The sequence below is a fragment of the Macrobrachium rosenbergii genome, chromosome 29 (genome assembly GCF_040412425.1).
Source record: "Macrobrachium rosenbergii isolate ZJJX-2024 chromosome 29, ASM4041242v1, whole genome shotgun sequence".
NCBI lineage: Eukaryota > Metazoa > Arthropoda > Malacostraca > Decapoda > Palaemonidae > Macrobrachium > Macrobrachium rosenbergii.
The window spans coordinates 4,300,556-4,317,083 of record NC_089769.1 but is presented as its reverse complement, the minus strand read 5'-3'; the positions used below and the strand labels follow the sequence as shown (position 1 = coordinate 4,317,083).

The 16,528-nt window shown below is 37.3% G+C and overlaps 1 protein-coding gene across 1 annotated transcript in view; it reads left to right on the top strand.

The window, feature by feature from the left end:
• The window catches only part of LOC136854341 (insulin-like peptide receptor), a 46,196-nt gene that overhangs the window by 10,555 nt on the left and 19,113 nt on the right, over positions 1-16,528 (top strand). The window contains exons 3-16 of the mRNA XM_067130639.1: positions 1-147; positions 599-726; positions 1,825-2,016; positions 4,512-4,643; positions 5,953-6,037; positions 8,122-8,294; positions 8,444-8,618; positions 9,435-9,534; positions 9,834-9,995; positions 10,260-10,341; positions 11,935-12,082; positions 12,698-12,875; positions 15,143-15,321; positions 15,749-15,984. The exon at positions 1-147 is cut by the window's left edge and continues 197 nt beyond it. Of these exons, the coding sequence (XP_066986740.1) occupies positions 1-147; positions 599-726; positions 1,825-2,016; positions 4,512-4,643; positions 5,953-6,037; positions 8,122-8,294; positions 8,444-8,618; positions 9,435-9,534; positions 9,834-9,995; positions 10,260-10,341; positions 11,935-12,082; positions 12,698-12,875; positions 15,143-15,321; positions 15,749-15,984 (2,117 nt within the window). The remainder of the gene's footprint in view (positions 148-598; positions 727-1,824; positions 2,017-4,511; positions 4,644-5,952; positions 6,038-8,121; positions 8,295-8,443; positions 8,619-9,434; positions 9,535-9,833; positions 9,996-10,259; positions 10,342-11,934; positions 12,083-12,697; positions 12,876-15,142; positions 15,322-15,748; positions 15,985-16,528) is intronic.

Sequence of the window (16,528 nt, the reverse complement as noted above, 5' to 3'; positions counted from 1 at the left end):
GTTCCGCGTCCCCTGTGCCTCCCAGGCCCTGGAATTCAATGCCAGGTGGTGGTTCCGCGTCCCCTGCGCCTCCCAGGCCCTGGAATTCAATGCCAGGTGGTGGTTCCGCGTCCCCTGCGCCTCCCAGGCCTTGGAATTCGCTTCCAGGTTCCGTGTTCTCAGCACCTACCTTTTTACATTGAATACTAGTTTTAAATCTTGTCTGATGTATTGCTAGTTTTATATATTTTATATATATAATGTATATATATATGTGTGTGTGTGTAGTCTTTCTAACTACATGAAAAATACTTTTAGGTAATGCATTGTTTACTTTTATAACCTATACTGCAAATCCTAAGGATTCTTTAAAATGACTCTCTCTCTCTCTCTCTCTCTCTCTCTCTCTCTCTCTCTCTCTCTCTCTCTCTCTCTCTCTCTATATATATATATCTATATATATATATATATATATATATATATATATATATATATATATATATATATATATATATATATATATATATATATATATATATATATATATATATATATATATATATAAATGTAAATATGTATGGATATACATACATACATATGTGCATTGATTGATTGATAGATGCGAAAGAGTCGGAACCATTCAGTACCTGCAAAAGTAAACGTATTCTGAACACCGTCTCGTCAATCAAACAGCTGGAGAACTGCAGTGTGATTGAGGGGAACCTACAGATTCTTCTCATCGAGAGTGTGAGTCAGTTTTAGTCTTTCTTAGAACTGTAACCTTCCTAATGTTCGCAGATCGATTTGTAACCTTCCTGGTGTTTGCAGATAGAACTGTATCCTTCTCAGTCTTTGTAGATTGAATTGTAAGCTTCACAATCTTTGTAGATTGAATTGTGACCTTCCTAATCTTTGCGGATAGAATTGTAACCTTCCTGATTTTTGGAGATAGAGTTGTAACCTTCCTAAATGTTTGGGAGAGAATTGTAACCTTCCTAATGTTTGCTGGTATGACTGTCAACTTCCTAATGTTTGCAGGTTGATATTTAACCATCCTGATGTTTGCAGGTAGAGTTGTAACCTTCCTAATGTTTGGGAGATAGAATTGTAACCTTCCTAATGTTTGGCGGAGAGAATTGTAACTTTCCTAATGTCTGGGAGACAGAATTGTAACCTTCCTAAAGTTTGCTGAAAGAACTTTAACCTTCCTGTGTTTGTAGACAGCATTGTAACCCTCCTAAAGATTGCAGATAGAGTTTTTACTTTCATAATATTTGAGGACAGAATTATAACCCTCCTAATATTTGCAGATAGAATTGTATCCCTCCTAGTGTTTGCAAATAGAATTATCACTTTCCTAATGTTTGCAGATAGAATTGTAACATTCCTAATGTTTGCAAATAGAATTATAACTTTCCTAATGTTTGCAGATAGAATTGTAACCTTCCTAATGTTTGCAAGTAGAATTATAACCTTCCTAATGTTTGCAGATAGAATTTTTACTTTCGTAATGTTTGCAAATAGAATTATAACCTTCCTAATATTTGCAGATAGATTTGTATCCCTCCTGATGCTTGCATATAGAATTGTAACCCTCCTAAAGTATGCAGAGAGAATTGCAACCTTCCTAACATTTGCATATATGCTGGAATATGTTCGCAGTTATTTTAATGACTTATTAAATCATAAATAACTTTCATACGGTGCCGCAAACCGCATTCTTATTTATTAAGTGATTTTCGTTATTTATCTATCAATCTAAATTAACAAGACCAATCCCTGCATCAGTTTTAGTTATGAGTAGAACAATGACCTTCACTCTGCTTCCCATTCCATCCAAAACAGGACAGAAATCTGACAGACGAGTGGTCGAAATACTCGTTTCCGGACTTGGTCGAAATAACGGGGTTCCTGCTCGTGTTCCGAGTGCACGGCCTCCAATCTTTAGGTCAGCTCTTCCCAAACCTGGCAGTCATCAGGGGACTGACGACGCACATGGATTACGCTCTGATTATCTGGTACGCCGAGCACATGAAGGTAAGTTTCTATAAGTCTAAAGGAGCTGTGGATTTAGCCATTGTAAATGATAGTATGTTTACCTGATTTACCTCCCGGTGATTTATTTTGTTTAGTGTAGAGTGCAAATTAAAGGTTCAGTTGGGCTATGGTTCGTATATAGCACACAAATCGCATTTGTAGTCTTAATAGGATTCCTTATTTGATCTGAAAAGGATTGCTTATTTAATCTGAAAAGGATTCCTTATTTATTGATTTGAAAGGATTCCTTATTTCTTAGCCTGAAAAGGATTCCTTATTTAATCTGAAAAGGATTCCTTGTTTGTTGATTTGAAAGGATTTCTTATTTCTTAGCCTGAAAAGGATTCCTTATTTAATTTGAAAAGGATTCCTTATTTCTTCGCCTGGAAAGGATTCCTTATTTAATCTGAGAAGGATTCCTTATTTATTGATTTGAAAGGATTCCTTATTTCTTCGCCTGGAAAGGATTCCTTATTTAATCTGAAAAGGATTCTTTATTTAATCTGAAAAGGATTCCTTATTTGTTGATTTGAAAGGATTTCTTATTTCTTAGCCTGAAAAGGATTCCTTATTTAAACTGAAAATGATTCCTCATTTGTTGATTTGAAAGGATTCCTTGTTTCTTAGCCTGAAAAGGATTCCTTATTTATTGATATGAAAGGATTCCTTATTTCTTAGCCTGAAAAGGATTCCTTATTTAATCTGAAAAGGATTCCTTATTTGTTGATTTGAAAGGATTCCTTATTTCTTAGCCTGAAAAGGATTCCTTATTCGTTGATTTGAAAAGATTCCCTATTTTTTAGACTGAAAAGGATTCCTTATTTAATCCGAGAAGGATTCCTTATTTGTTCATTTGAAAGGATTCCCAATTTCTTAGCCTGAAAAGGATTCCTTATTTAATCTGAAAAGGATTCCTTATATATTAGTTTGAAAAAGATTCCCCCTTCAAGTTAAAGAGATTCCCTCTTCAAGTTAAAGAGATTCCCTCTTCAGTCTAAAAATGATTCCTTATTAAATCTGAAAAGGATTTTTTTATTTAATCTGAAAAGGATTCCTTAGTTAATCTAAAAAAGAATTCCCTATTTATAAGGCTGAAAAGGGCTTTTCATTTAATCTGAAAAGGATCTCATTTAATCTGAAAAGATTCCCTATTTATTTGTATGAGTAGGATTCCGTACTCAATGTGAAAATGATCCCTTATTTAATCTGAAAAGGATTCTCTATTTGTCTGAAAAGTATTTCATATTCACTGTGAAAAGGATTCCTCATTTAATCTGAAAAGATTAATTATTTATTCGTCTGAAAAGGATTCCGTATTCGATCTGAAAATCATCCCTTATTTAATCTGTTAAATATTCCCTGTTTATTTGTATGAAAAATGTTCCGCATTCAGTCTGAAAACAATACTTTACTTATTCTGAAAAGGATTCCTCATTTAATCTCTATAGGATTCCCTATTTATAAATCTGAAAAGGATTCCCTATTTATTAGTCCAATGGTCATGAAATCATCCCTTATGTAATCTTTTATCAATCCTGTTTATTTGTAATTCAAAAATGTTCATAATTCAGCAGAGAAAAAACAATGTTAAGCTTTTCTGGAAAATAATTTTCTCATTTAATCTCATTTTATACAAGTTTTATGTTAATTCTAATTAATCTGATAAAGGTTTGAGGGGCTGTCTAATTTATTAGTGCCTCATTTTTGTTTTCTTGTTTCTAGAACGTATTTGTGTGTAAATGAACCTCATGGAAATGTTATTTTGTTTTTTGTTTATAGACGGTAGATGTGTGTAAATGAACCTCATGGAAGAGTTGTTTTGTTTTCTCCTGTAGCAGACTGAGTTGTGTGTAAAGTGTACGTTGAAGAGTTGTTGTGTTTTTTGTTTATAGACTTTCGTTAGATAAAATGAACATTTTATGAACAAGTTTCATGTTTATAGACTTCTAAAAAATGATTAAGAGTTTTTTGTTTTTGTTTATAATTGTAGGGGTGTGTAAATATGGAAGAAGTTGTTTTGTTTTCTTGTTTATAGACTGTAGTTGTGTGTAAATGAACCTCGTGGAAGAATTGTTTTGTTTTTTGTTTATAGACTGTAGTTTTGTGTAAATGAACCTCACTGAAGAGGTTTTGCTTTCTTGTTTATAGACTGTAGTTGTGTGTAAATGAACCTCATTGAAGATTTAATTTTTTTATACATAGACTGCAGTTGTGTATAAGAGAACCTTTCCCCTTTGAAGAGTTATTTTGCTATCTCTTTTACAGACTGCAGTCGTGTATAAGAGAACCTCATTGCAGATTTAATTTTTTAGATATAGACTGTAGTTGTGTATAAGAGAACCTTTCCTCATTGAAGAGTTATTTTGCTATCTCTTCTATAGACTGTAGTTGTGTATAAGCGAACCTCACTGAAGAGTTATTTTTCTTGTTATTAGACTGTATCTGTGTGTAAGAGAACAGTTCATCACTGAAGGGTTATTTTTTCTTCCTCACAGACTGTAGGGCTGCACAACTTAACTAGCATCTTAAGAGGCAACGTCTGGATAGAGAACAACGCGAAACTGTGCACCGTCGACACGGACTGGTCCTTAATCACGACGGAGAATTACACAGACAACGTTTTCAAAGTGAGAGTTTATTTTTCCTCATTCACCTTCCTTCATTATGACTCATGTTTTTTGAACGGTCATCCCATTTAGATGGGTTAAGTGAATGTGTATGCGCCTGTGTCTGTCTCATTATAACTTTTTATGAACAATCATCCCAGTAATTATGTGATGATAATCTTTGTTTCCAATATACATTGGGTATTCTACGAGACGGATTAATTGTATGTGTGTTTGTATCCCATGGTTTGTTTAATTGCTTGGGGAACTTCGTTCCCAGAGTGTTCTCAGTCAGAATAGTCATATGTTAAATTGTGCGGTAGCATAGGAAGGTGGGATTAAGGTCGTACGAAGAAGAAGAAGAAGAAGAAGAAGAAGAAGAAGAAGAAGAAGAAGAAGAAGAAGAAGAAGAAGAAGAAGGTAGTTTACTTAGAGACGGAGGGATTTAAACATATTTGTAAATGTAATTAAGATGTGTGACTCCCACAAGAAAGAAGTGGAAAGGGATATACCTGAAAAATGGCTGCTGTTGAAGACGAACTCTGTAAGATTCAAATCTGTAAAGTTAGGTCACTAAGTCAGGAGGGAGTCTTTGTGGATAGGTCAACTGGGTAGCAGCCTCCCATCCTCTCTTTCTCTCAAAAAAAAAAAAAAAAAAAATGACCGCTTGGCTTGACAGCCTAAATTTCATTAAACCAAATTCTCTCTCTCTCTCTCTCTCTCTCTCTCTCTCTCTCTCTCTCTCTCTCTCTCTCTCAAAAAAAAAAAAAAAAAAAAAAAAAAAAATGACCGCTTGGCTTGACAGCCTAAATTTCATTAAACCAAATTCTCTCTCTCTCTCTCTCTCTCTCTCTCTCTCTCTCTCTCTCTCTCTCTCTCTCTCTCTCTCTCTCTCTCTCGTGGTCTTTATATAGGAGTACTGAATGAGTGTTGCGGTCATATATAGGCTTTGGGACGGTACGTATACCCTGAGATGCGGGACTTTATGTCTCTACCCTTGTGATCCATTTTAGATGAAGACAGCCCATCATCACATTATGATTATACACTGCTTTGACTCTCAACTTTATAATATTTGGTTGTTTGTTTACAAAAACATATTTAGTGATATATTTATATATATATGGGTAGAATATATTTAAAGATATACAAATATGTATGCATATATATATATGTATATATATGTATGTATATATATACTATATATACGCACACATATACATGTATGTATATGTGTGTGTGTGTGCGTGTGCTACGTTGCTCGCACTCTCCTACCCCTCTTCCTATTTAAGGTAATCTAATCTCTCATTGAACAATGACCTCCTAACAGAGGAATAAGATCGACTGTGACCCTTGCACCTCGCCCCTAGCATGCCGTCTCGAGCACTGTCGCTTAGGAAACATTTGTCGAAAAAGTGAGTATCCCTTCTTAACTATACATAATAATATTAAATCAGTAAAGTTTCTCGAACATTCTGCATGTGCATGAAGTTATGGGTAATCCCCGTGGGCATGATTACTGCGTTTTTCTTGTTTTTGAATAGTTACGAGAAACCTTTTTAGCTTAACACCTACCTTCGTGCGTCGTTAATGTACACTTATTCTAGCTTGTTCATCTTTTTGTCTTTTATCTTTTTGTACTGTCGTAATCTTTTACCGTTTATGTACCATCATGTACCATCAATATGTTTCAGAGTTAAACCTATGCTTGCATACCGTTAGTTTTCAGAAATCATTTAGCTGATGAAAACATCAGATTCCAATGTCTGTGATTTTGTTCTGTGGCAGTCATGCAATATTTACGAATTGATGGCGTCCTTATTAATTCTCTTGGGATGAGGTTGCTAGCCCCATATGTTTTCCGGGTGACCATTCTTCTCTAGTCGACTGGTGGACTGTACAGTTGGTGGGATCGAACCACGGACTTGGGCAAACGCAAGCCTAGTGCTCTGCCACAAAGCTGCTGCTCCCGCCATTTTGCTTTTGTTAATTTGCTTATCTCAACATGAATATTGAACTACTGACAGTACGTTCTGTTTTGCTTTTATGTTTCGAAGATATATAAATATTTCTGAATATTACCCTCAGAAATTAGATCATATATGAATGCAGTGTTCATATATATATATATATATATATATATATATATATATATATATATATATATATATATATATATATATATATATATATATATGTTATACATTCCAGCACGTATATCAAGGAACAATTTTATACATAGTAAACATAGTTAGGAAGGCACTGTATAATATTATGGCTGTAAAACGCAAAGTCATGTTTTCCCTGACCCTGAAAACCACCAAGTAAGTTGGAAGTTCAAGATTCAACGAGGTTCACCAAAGGCTGGATTCCCCCTGAGAAACTGGACATCTTTAGCTCTGAGTTTCTGAAGTTCTTGATAGAGTATCTCGTTTCTGAAGCTCTTTGTAGAAAATATGATCGTTTCTGAAGCTCTTAATATAAAATCTCGTTTCTGAAGCTCTTGATAGGAAGTACGAGTGTTTGTCGAGTCAGTGGCGATAAGGACCTGTTTGTTAAAGCCTGTACAGTGGGACATTGGAACATGACCTTCCAAAAGAGTTGCTTGGTGGTGTTTTCTACGAAGCTGATAGTTTTCAGACCCATGGAGAGATGAATTTATCCACAAATTTTTAATTTTTGGAGCATTTCGTTTCCCAAAAGGGCTGAACTGAATCTTTTTGGCATTTCGTCAGCAATCTGTTGACACTCCTATATTCAATAGGCTTCATCCCCAGAGCATCATGTTTCAAAATGAGGTTAGGTTTAGCAATCTTGAACTCTTTCATGTAGCGTCCAGAATTGTATTGACTTACAGCGTATGCAATCCATTGCATTCGGATCGTCCCAGACTATACTAGACTTCCAGCTAATTCTAAACACTCTGCCTATTCTTTCTTGGGGTACAGTATCACTCAGTTTTCGATAAGTTTTGTTTCAGCTCTGACCAGTTACCTTTTCACTGAGTACTTTCATGACAGTCTCGCGTCATAGTTTAATTTCTTTAGATTTTCTTTGTTTTTCATCTCGTAAATTCTATTCTTAACCTCTTAAATTCCTTTGTCGTACATGGCTGCTTTCCTTGGGCTTGTAAGATTCTGCTTTTCCCACTAGGCTTGTACCCTGCCTAGTCACATACATTGCTCTTCGAAAACTAAATTTTTACATTAATTCTTCATTGATTCCCAGTTTTAGAAATATGTGGTTTTAATATATTGTAATGGTAAGTGACAGTGTTTGCATTGTGAAATCACTTTACTTTGTAGATTAGTCAGCCTTCAGCTGGGTTAAAGTATAGAATAAATTTCCCAAGTGAATTTGATTAAGTCACCTACTTTAACCTTTAAGTTATGGGATGTCAAACCCTTAATCCAGGGTGTACCCACATTAACTGAAGGATAACTAGCTGATGAACACTCATATTCACTGAATAGGAGTTAAAGAAAGACTTTCTTTGCAGAGTGTGACCCTAAATGTGGGAATCGTGGTTGCACAAGCCACAGCTTGTGCTGCCACGAGGACTGTGTTGGTGGATGTGAGAAGCCAAATGACACTTTGTCCTGCACTGCCTGTCGCCACGTTAAGGAGGAGAACCAGTGCAAGAAGAAGTGTGACGGAACTTATTATTACAAGGTTAGTAACGCCTGCTTTATTAGACAAACCGTGTTACAGAACCGGGGCAGAGAAGTGGTCCTGTTACACTGAAATGCCTACATACATAGCTTTGTCTCCAAACGGGGTGGTCAGTTATAAAATCTGCTCAACTCACTTCTCCTACTCAGTACTTAGGTTACAGGTGTGTCACTCGTCGGAAGTGTGTTGGGAACGGTGGGTACCCTCTCGCACTGCCTGGCAGAGAGCAGGAATGCGTCCGCAAGTGTCCGCTGGGTTATGAGAAGGGCACAAAACCTGGGCGCGGAGGGAAAGAGGTTCCGTACTGCAAGGAATGCAACGGGAGTGAGTTTAGAGTCTGTTTTTCATATATATGATACCTGGAATCTTGTATGTGTGGGGATTATTTGATGAGCAGTTGCTTAACAGAAGCGATGATCAGATGCTGAACACGCAGGACGATAGTTATGGAAGCCAAGAAGAAAGTGTAAGCAAAAAAAGAAGGCAAGTAATAAAAATAGAAGAGAGAGGATGAATAAGAACTTAGGGAAGAATGAGAGGTTGTTCTACATGAAAGTAAATGCAGAGAGAAATGTTGATGAGCAAATGTATCTCAGAATGAAAGATGTACATTGAGAGAATCTGTCTGCAGTGACTCCTGTCATGGGTCGATGGAGTGAGTATTGAAGGCTGTGGACAGCAGAGAGTGGGAAGGGTTAGTGTCAGGTCGAGAATGTTTGTAAAAGACACCAGGAGTTGATGCTATTGCTAGGTGAATGCTGCTCCACATTGGTGATTATGTGTCTGAGAGAATGACTAGTTTTGCCTCGTTTACATATACAGGTGCATTGTTACAGTGCAGACATCAAAAAAGTCTGCATCTGGATTAATGTTATTTATCTGTAGCCATTCATAACCCTCAGTCACTGCTCTTGAAGTTTTTTTAAGCTTAGAATCTTCTTTGCTTTTATGATTTTCCATAAGAGCATTCCTCTCCTTGGTAAAGATATAAGTCTTAATCCAATTAAAATATTGTCAGATCGAGCTTACCTAAGAGTTAAACACCTAGACGTATACTTAACGCAATTTTCACAATTTCCAAGCCAGCCTATGACGTAATACACAGATCACGGGGCCAGTTCAACTTCTCTTTCTCGACAGGCGTTTGCGAGAAAACATGCCGAAGTCAGTTCATCAGCAGCGCAGGAAATGCCCAGGCTCTAAAGGGGTGCACAGTGATTGCTGGATCCCTCGAAATCAGGTAGTTGTAGTGGCTAAACTTACCCAGTTAACTGTTAAAGCATGGAAGGTCAGGCTGCAGATGCCTAAGAACTATTAGTGACTGCCCATATTCAACAGACTGAGGATCCTCTTACTTACCATCCTCTCCTAACAACTGTTTCATTGCGCAGCTGCGAGGCTTGCCTCCTGCTGCACCTTTCAAACCTTTTTCACTCTCGATTTCCCTCTCAGCTCTGAATGACCTCGTGGGTCCTAGCGCTCGGTCTTTGACCTAGATTTCATATTCCGTTCAATTCCAAATTCCTTTCCATTCCGCAGCATCTCCGGTGGGGCCAACATCTCGAAGAGGTTGAGAGAAAGCCTGGCAAACATCCGAGAGGTAACCGGCTACGTTCGAGTCTTCAGATCGAAGTCTCTGACGTCCTTGGATTTCCTGAGGTCTCTGGCCGTCATCGGAGGGGATAACCTCTACAATGACAGGTTATTATTATTATTATTATTATTATTACCTATTGTTGTTGATAAGGTTTGTACATAATTACCGTAGGCTCCGTACCTAGAGAATAAATATGATAAAATCTGCTGTCTTGTTTCACATCGAAATTCAGCCAACGACTCCTTTTGTGTAGAGCAGTTTTGTGTTCTGAAAACGGAACATATTACAGGTATACATTTCAGTGACAGTTTTCCTTTACCGCTATAAACGTACTGTTTATTATCAACAGCTACAGTTGTCCCTTTCAGATATGCTTTGTACGTCCATGACAACGAGAATTTGGAGACAATCTGGAACTGGGAGTCCCACGGTAATCTCACCTTAAGGAAGGTTAGTTCTTTTTCAAGCCAATTCGACATCGAAGGAATATAATACAAAGTCTGAATTATTTTGTCACGCTTTTGTTTTCAAAATCTGAATTATTCATCAAGATTTTCTCTTCAAAAAATTTTTTTTATTTATCACGCTTTTGTGCTCAAAATCTGAATTGTTCATCACGATTTCTTTTCAGATTTTTTTTGTTTATCACGCTTCTCTTTTCAAAATCTGAATTATTCGTCACGATTTTCTCTTCAATTTTTTTTTATTTATCACGCTTTTGTTTTCAAAATCTTATTTAACAGGTTTTTCTTTGCAAAATCTTAATTATTTATCAGGCTTTTCTTTGCAAAATCTTATTTATTTATCAGGCTTTTCTTGGCAAAATCTTATGAATTTATCAGGCTTTTCTTTGCAAAATTTTATTTATTTATCAGGCTTTTCGTTTGCATTATTGAAAGTGGACGAAAAGTTGTATTTACAAGCAACAATTTCTAAAAGAGATGTTTTATATTCAAGCGAACCTTTTTCTTGCATTTTTAAAGCAGTGCGTTCTTTACGGGCTAATGACTGTTGGACTTCTATGTTTAACAAATTTATTCATATTGAAAAAAAATTTATGGAATTCAGTGTCAGAATGATGAGAAATTCATGAAGTCTAGAATTCTAAGTTTATGAACTTAGAGCAGCGGTCTTTTTTAAGTGATGGCACCCTAAGTAATGTAGTCATGAATTAACTTCTCATTTAATGCATAAAATTATTGTCCACACTCAAACCTAAATCAGCACACCGTACCTGCAGAAATATACTGTACAAACAAAGAGCATATCAGAAGAATTAGATAAACACAATTAGATTAGACACACTGATAATAATTCTATGAAGACTTCTGCAAACTTTTTTGATTCTTTACAAATGTTCATTGAGATGCTCGAGCCAAGACAAAATTCATGACAATCTTGCGGCACCCTTGGGCACTGTCGGTGGTGCCCCAAGGTGCCCACGGCACTCAGTTTGAGAATCACTTAGATAACAGGAATATCAGTGTCGTTCCTATTAGGATGTGAGAAAATGTTCGTTCGCCTACATGGAAAAATTCCCAAACCTTAGTTAAATTATAACTCGCAAATTACATTTAAATTTCCCCGTATGGCGGTGGGATGGGGTAGCGCCGTCAGTGTACCTCACGCGGTGCACTGCAGGCATAACTTGCGGTTCTTTGCGGCGTCCCTTCAGCCCCTACTTTGAACCACTTTCATTCCTTTTACTGTACCTCCGTTCATATTCTCTGTCTTCCACTTTACTTTTCATCCACTTCTAGCAGTTATTTCAACATTTTCAGCACTGATTGACCTCATAGGTCCCAGCTCTTGGCGTTTGGCCTGAATTTTACATTCCAATTCCTTCCTTAGAATTCGTGCAGATTCAGAGTATTTTTCTCTGTAAATTTGTTTGTTTAATAATAAATCAGAACTGTAGTCTCATGGCACCACTTTCTTTGTAAAATATTGTATAAGAATTCATATTCGAAAAAAGCGTCATTAATAATATTATTAATATTTTTGTTCAAGAAACACTAGTGAATTCCAGTTCTCCCGTTTCAGGGTGAGGCGAGAGTCCTGTTCCATTCGAATCCCCGCCTCTGTTACGACAAAATCGGAGACTTTCTGAAGAGTGTGGTGGGCCTGCCCATAACAGGGCCGTCAGAGGAATCGTTAGTCATGACGCTGTCGAACGGGAACAAAATGGCCTGTAAGTATAATCTTGCCAAACTGGCCCTTTTTATTCCTTTTGACTGTACCTCCGTTCATATTCTCTTTCTTCCATCTTACTCTCCACCCTCACCTAACCATTGTTTCACAGCTTTCAAACCTTTTTATTCTCAGTTTTCCTTTCAGTCCTGGATGACTTCAAAGGTCCCAGCGGTTGGCCTTTAGCCTGAAATCTATATTGCATACCATGCCATTGTCAAAATGACTCCATACAGAAGGTACAGAGGACATACAAGGAACTTTTAGTTACCTAAATTAGTACAGAAGGCCGCTGACCCTCGGTTTGTGTGGGTGGACTTCACAGCGTCTTAGTCCCGAGTTCGAGCCTCCATTGTGTGACTTACAGGGATGGGATGGAGTTTATGGGAAAGCCAATATGTCTACCTGCTGAAACCTTAGCAGCAACTGCCTCGTTCTTCTGGTCCTAGCTCGAGTGGAGGTGGACCTTCGGCGCATAACTCAGTTCATGCTAACATGACAATCACGGGTCTTTCTTTTGATACTTGTTGATGTAACGAGTGGAAGGCATCATGGTGAGTCAACCTTTAAAAACCAGTGACCATCAACTTCTGCCCATTTATCCTTTCCTCCGCAGGTCACATCATGCCCCAAGACATCAGGGTGGAGCCGATGAACCTACGAGGCGTCTTGAAGATCCGGTGGTTCGAGGTTCCCGTCGCAGATGACGACAGGCTCCTCCTAGGGTATTACGTCTACTACAAAGCCTCCGAGGGTCTCGAGACGTACTCGGGTGGAAGGGATTCTTGCACCGAGTGAGTGATTCTTCTTCTTCTTCTTCTTCTTCTGGAATCATAGAATCATAGAATAGCAAATGACATTTGGAAGAAAGGTTTAAGAAGTCAGGATGCTGTGGACAGTTATTATTATTATTATTATTATTATTATTATTATTATTATTATTATTATTATTATTATTATTATTATTATTATTAAGCAGTTTTGCTATATGCAAACAGTCGCTTATTCCAAAGGGTTGTATTGCATTCTTTTTGATGATTAAGAGATGTTCACTGCATTGTACGAGTTTTACAGTATTTAATTAATCTGACCTTGATTTGACCGTGACACTTTCCTCTGTCGTGAGATTTTTTCTTATATTTGTTTTTATTGTTTTCTTCAGCACTCCTTATTCCTTGCGTTCAAAAGCCTTGACGAATCTTCTGTGTATCTTTTCACAGCCTGATATCAAGCAAACCTTGGTCAATCTTGGTTAAATTCCCTCATTCTTAACCTAATTCCTTATTCTTTAGCCATTTTTTCTTGTTCTTAGCAAAGTGTTTTTTTTATTTTTAGCTCATTCAATTTCAGTCTAAACTGATTTACCTCGGATCAGTATTAACAAAACTTCAGTCTGGAATAATTTTTTAAAAATTTTATCTCTCTGTCATCTCGACACATAACTTTCAATGTGAAACATTTTTGCACCCCGAATTTATTTCTAAAACCTTGCCAAAGGCATATTAACCATTTTGGAAGCTTGCGTACTTTTCTGCACAAAATTTATTGCCTGTATTTTAATTCGTATTTTGATGCAATCTCAATTTAAAAAGAAAAAGAAAAAAAATTTTTTTAACTCTACGGAAATTAGTAGCCACACCTCACGGTTATTTTAGAGACGCTGTGTAAACTGACCTACGCAAATTCCTTTTTGCCATTAACTAAGGGAATTCTGACTTAAATCACAACTTGCAAACAGGTTGTATAAGTGTTTCAGCGCACTCTTCAAGTGGTGCACTACATTTATGCCAGCGGAATTAGCGTGCTGAGTTTGCCATGATTCTGAACACGATAAACTGTTAACAGGATAAAACCCCCACGCTGTGCACTGCAGGCATTACTTAATATGTTCTTTGCAGCATCCTTCTTCTCCTAGCTGCAATCCCTTTCATTCATTTTAATTTACCTCCGGTCATATTCCCTTCCATCATACTTTCCACCTTCTTCTAACAATTGTTTCATAGTGCAACTGCGAGGTTTTCCTCCTGTTGCACCTTGACTACCTTTCATCGCTGAATGATCTCATAGGTCCCAGCGCTTGGCCTAAATTTTATATTCCGTTCCCCCCAACACGACAAAACTGTATATATTGGTTGACTGTACTTGATGATCACTCGTAAATGTGGACAGCTAGTAAGGAACGTGCTTGTTTAATAGCTCTTCGTTGGAGGGGTGGATAGACCTGTCACCTGGCACGCTGTTGTCCCAGCGTTCGACTCTCTTACCGGATAATGAAGAATTAGAGGAATTTATTTCTGGTGATAGAAATTCATTTCTCGTCAAAATGTGGTTCGGATCCCACAATAAGCTGCAGGTTCCCGTTGCTAGGTAACCAGTTGGTTCTTAGCCACGTAAAATAAATCTAATCCTTCGGGCCAGCCCTAGGAGAGCTGTTAATCAGCTCAGTGGTCTGGTTAAACTAAGGTATACTTAACTTTTAACGACTGTCCAGCATTTGTCAAAGATTCATTCTCCACTTATGGTAGTTGACTTGTTTTCAACCTGTTCGTGATATGGATGTGATAAATCGCAGATGTGTGTTACGACGTATTGCACACATATCACAAACATGTTGAATACAAGTTAACAACTTATTTGTACTCCAAACCAGTTCTCCATATGATTATCCAGCGTGTGTCAAAGATTCGTTCTCCACTTGCTGTCGTCAAATAGTTTTCAACTGTTTGTGATATGTATACAATAAATTGAGGACGTGTGATTATGGCATGTTTTACTGAAAGTGGACACACACTAATTAGGAAACATCTGTCATCAACTCTGTGTTAGTTAGGAAAACAGAGGCTTAATATTGATGACAAGTAATATTATTTTACTTCTGAAATTCAATCATATAACCTACGACATTGTAAGATATGATTACTCAGGAAATAGAGGATTTTAGGTATGAAGATTATATATAGATTATAATGCAGATTAGAGATTATAATGTATATATTATAGGCTGATTACCCATTGAAAATAAGCAGCAATCCTTTGAATTCAATTTCCAATTTTTTTCCAGCGACTGGATGAAAAAGTACGTGAAGGTGGGTAAGGCAGAAGTCAAAATCCAAGGATATTTGAAGGACTTGGAGCCGGATACCACCTACGCAATCTACGTCGCGGCAGACTTCATCGTGGACGAAAAGAACGGCGCCCGTCTCAGGTCGCGCGTAGTTTACGCCAGAACGAACCCCTTTAGTAAGTTAGTCCCTTCAGTAAGTTAGCCCTGTAACTTGTTACTTTTTCTTATCTCAACGACAATTGACTCCTCTGTAGGCAGACGAGTCCGTCCTTTTTTCTACGAAGAATTTGCGCTGATTGTTACAGAAATTGGGCGCACCTTTCATATCTCCGAAGACTACACATTGGTATTTCTACGAAGACTGCGCTGATTGTTACAGAAATTGAGCGCATTTTTCATTTTTATGAAGTCTTTGACTTTGTGGTACTCGTTTTATGGAAACTTGATTCATCGTTTCTTTTTATCAAGACTGTGTGCTGTGTTGGACTCCATTTGGCTATTGTGTTTTGAAAATTGCTACAAAAGCGTTTTCTTGCAAGTGATAATATCTACGTCTACTTAGTCTACTTACCTACCTGTCTGTCTATCTGCATATCTTTTCAGATCCCGACAGCCCCAGCGACATCCGGGTACCGGAGGTCACCGAAGTCAGCGTCTCAGTCAGCTGGTCTGCCCCCCGAAGGACCCACGGAGTCATAGACCATTACGTCGTGAGGGTGAAAGAGTGGCCCTTCCCCGAGGTAGAAGGCTGCGCCGATGTTCACAGTCCGGGGTATTCTTCTCTCCGTGACCAGGTGTCTAGAACTGAGATCATTCGTTTTGGAACTGGGATCATTCAGGTTTGAATCTGAGATAATTAGGTTTTGTAAGGGGATAATTCAGTTTTATAACGGAGGTCATTCAGGTTTGAATCTGAGATCATTCGGTTTTGGAACTGAGATCTCTCTGTATTTGGGAGAGATAATTCAGTTTTATAACGAAGGTCATTCAGGTTTGAATCTGAGATCATTCGGTTTGGAACTGAGATCATTCTGTTTTTGGGAGAGATAATTCAGTTTTATAACAGAGTTCATTCAGCTTTGAAACAGTTAATTTCAGTTTTGAAACCGAGATCATTCCTTCTTTAAAATGAGATCATTCAGCTTTGAAACAGTTGAAATTTCTTTAAAATGAGATCATTCGGCTTTGAAACAGTTAATTTCAGTTTTGAGATCATTCCTTCCTTTTTTAAAATGAGATCATTCGGATTTGAAACAGATAATTTTATTTTTTACCTGAGATTTTCATTTTTGAAACAAATCATTCATTTTGGGAACTGAGATAATTTCATTTTGATTCTGAGGTTATTTGGTTTTGAAACTGAAATCATTAATTTTTTTAAAT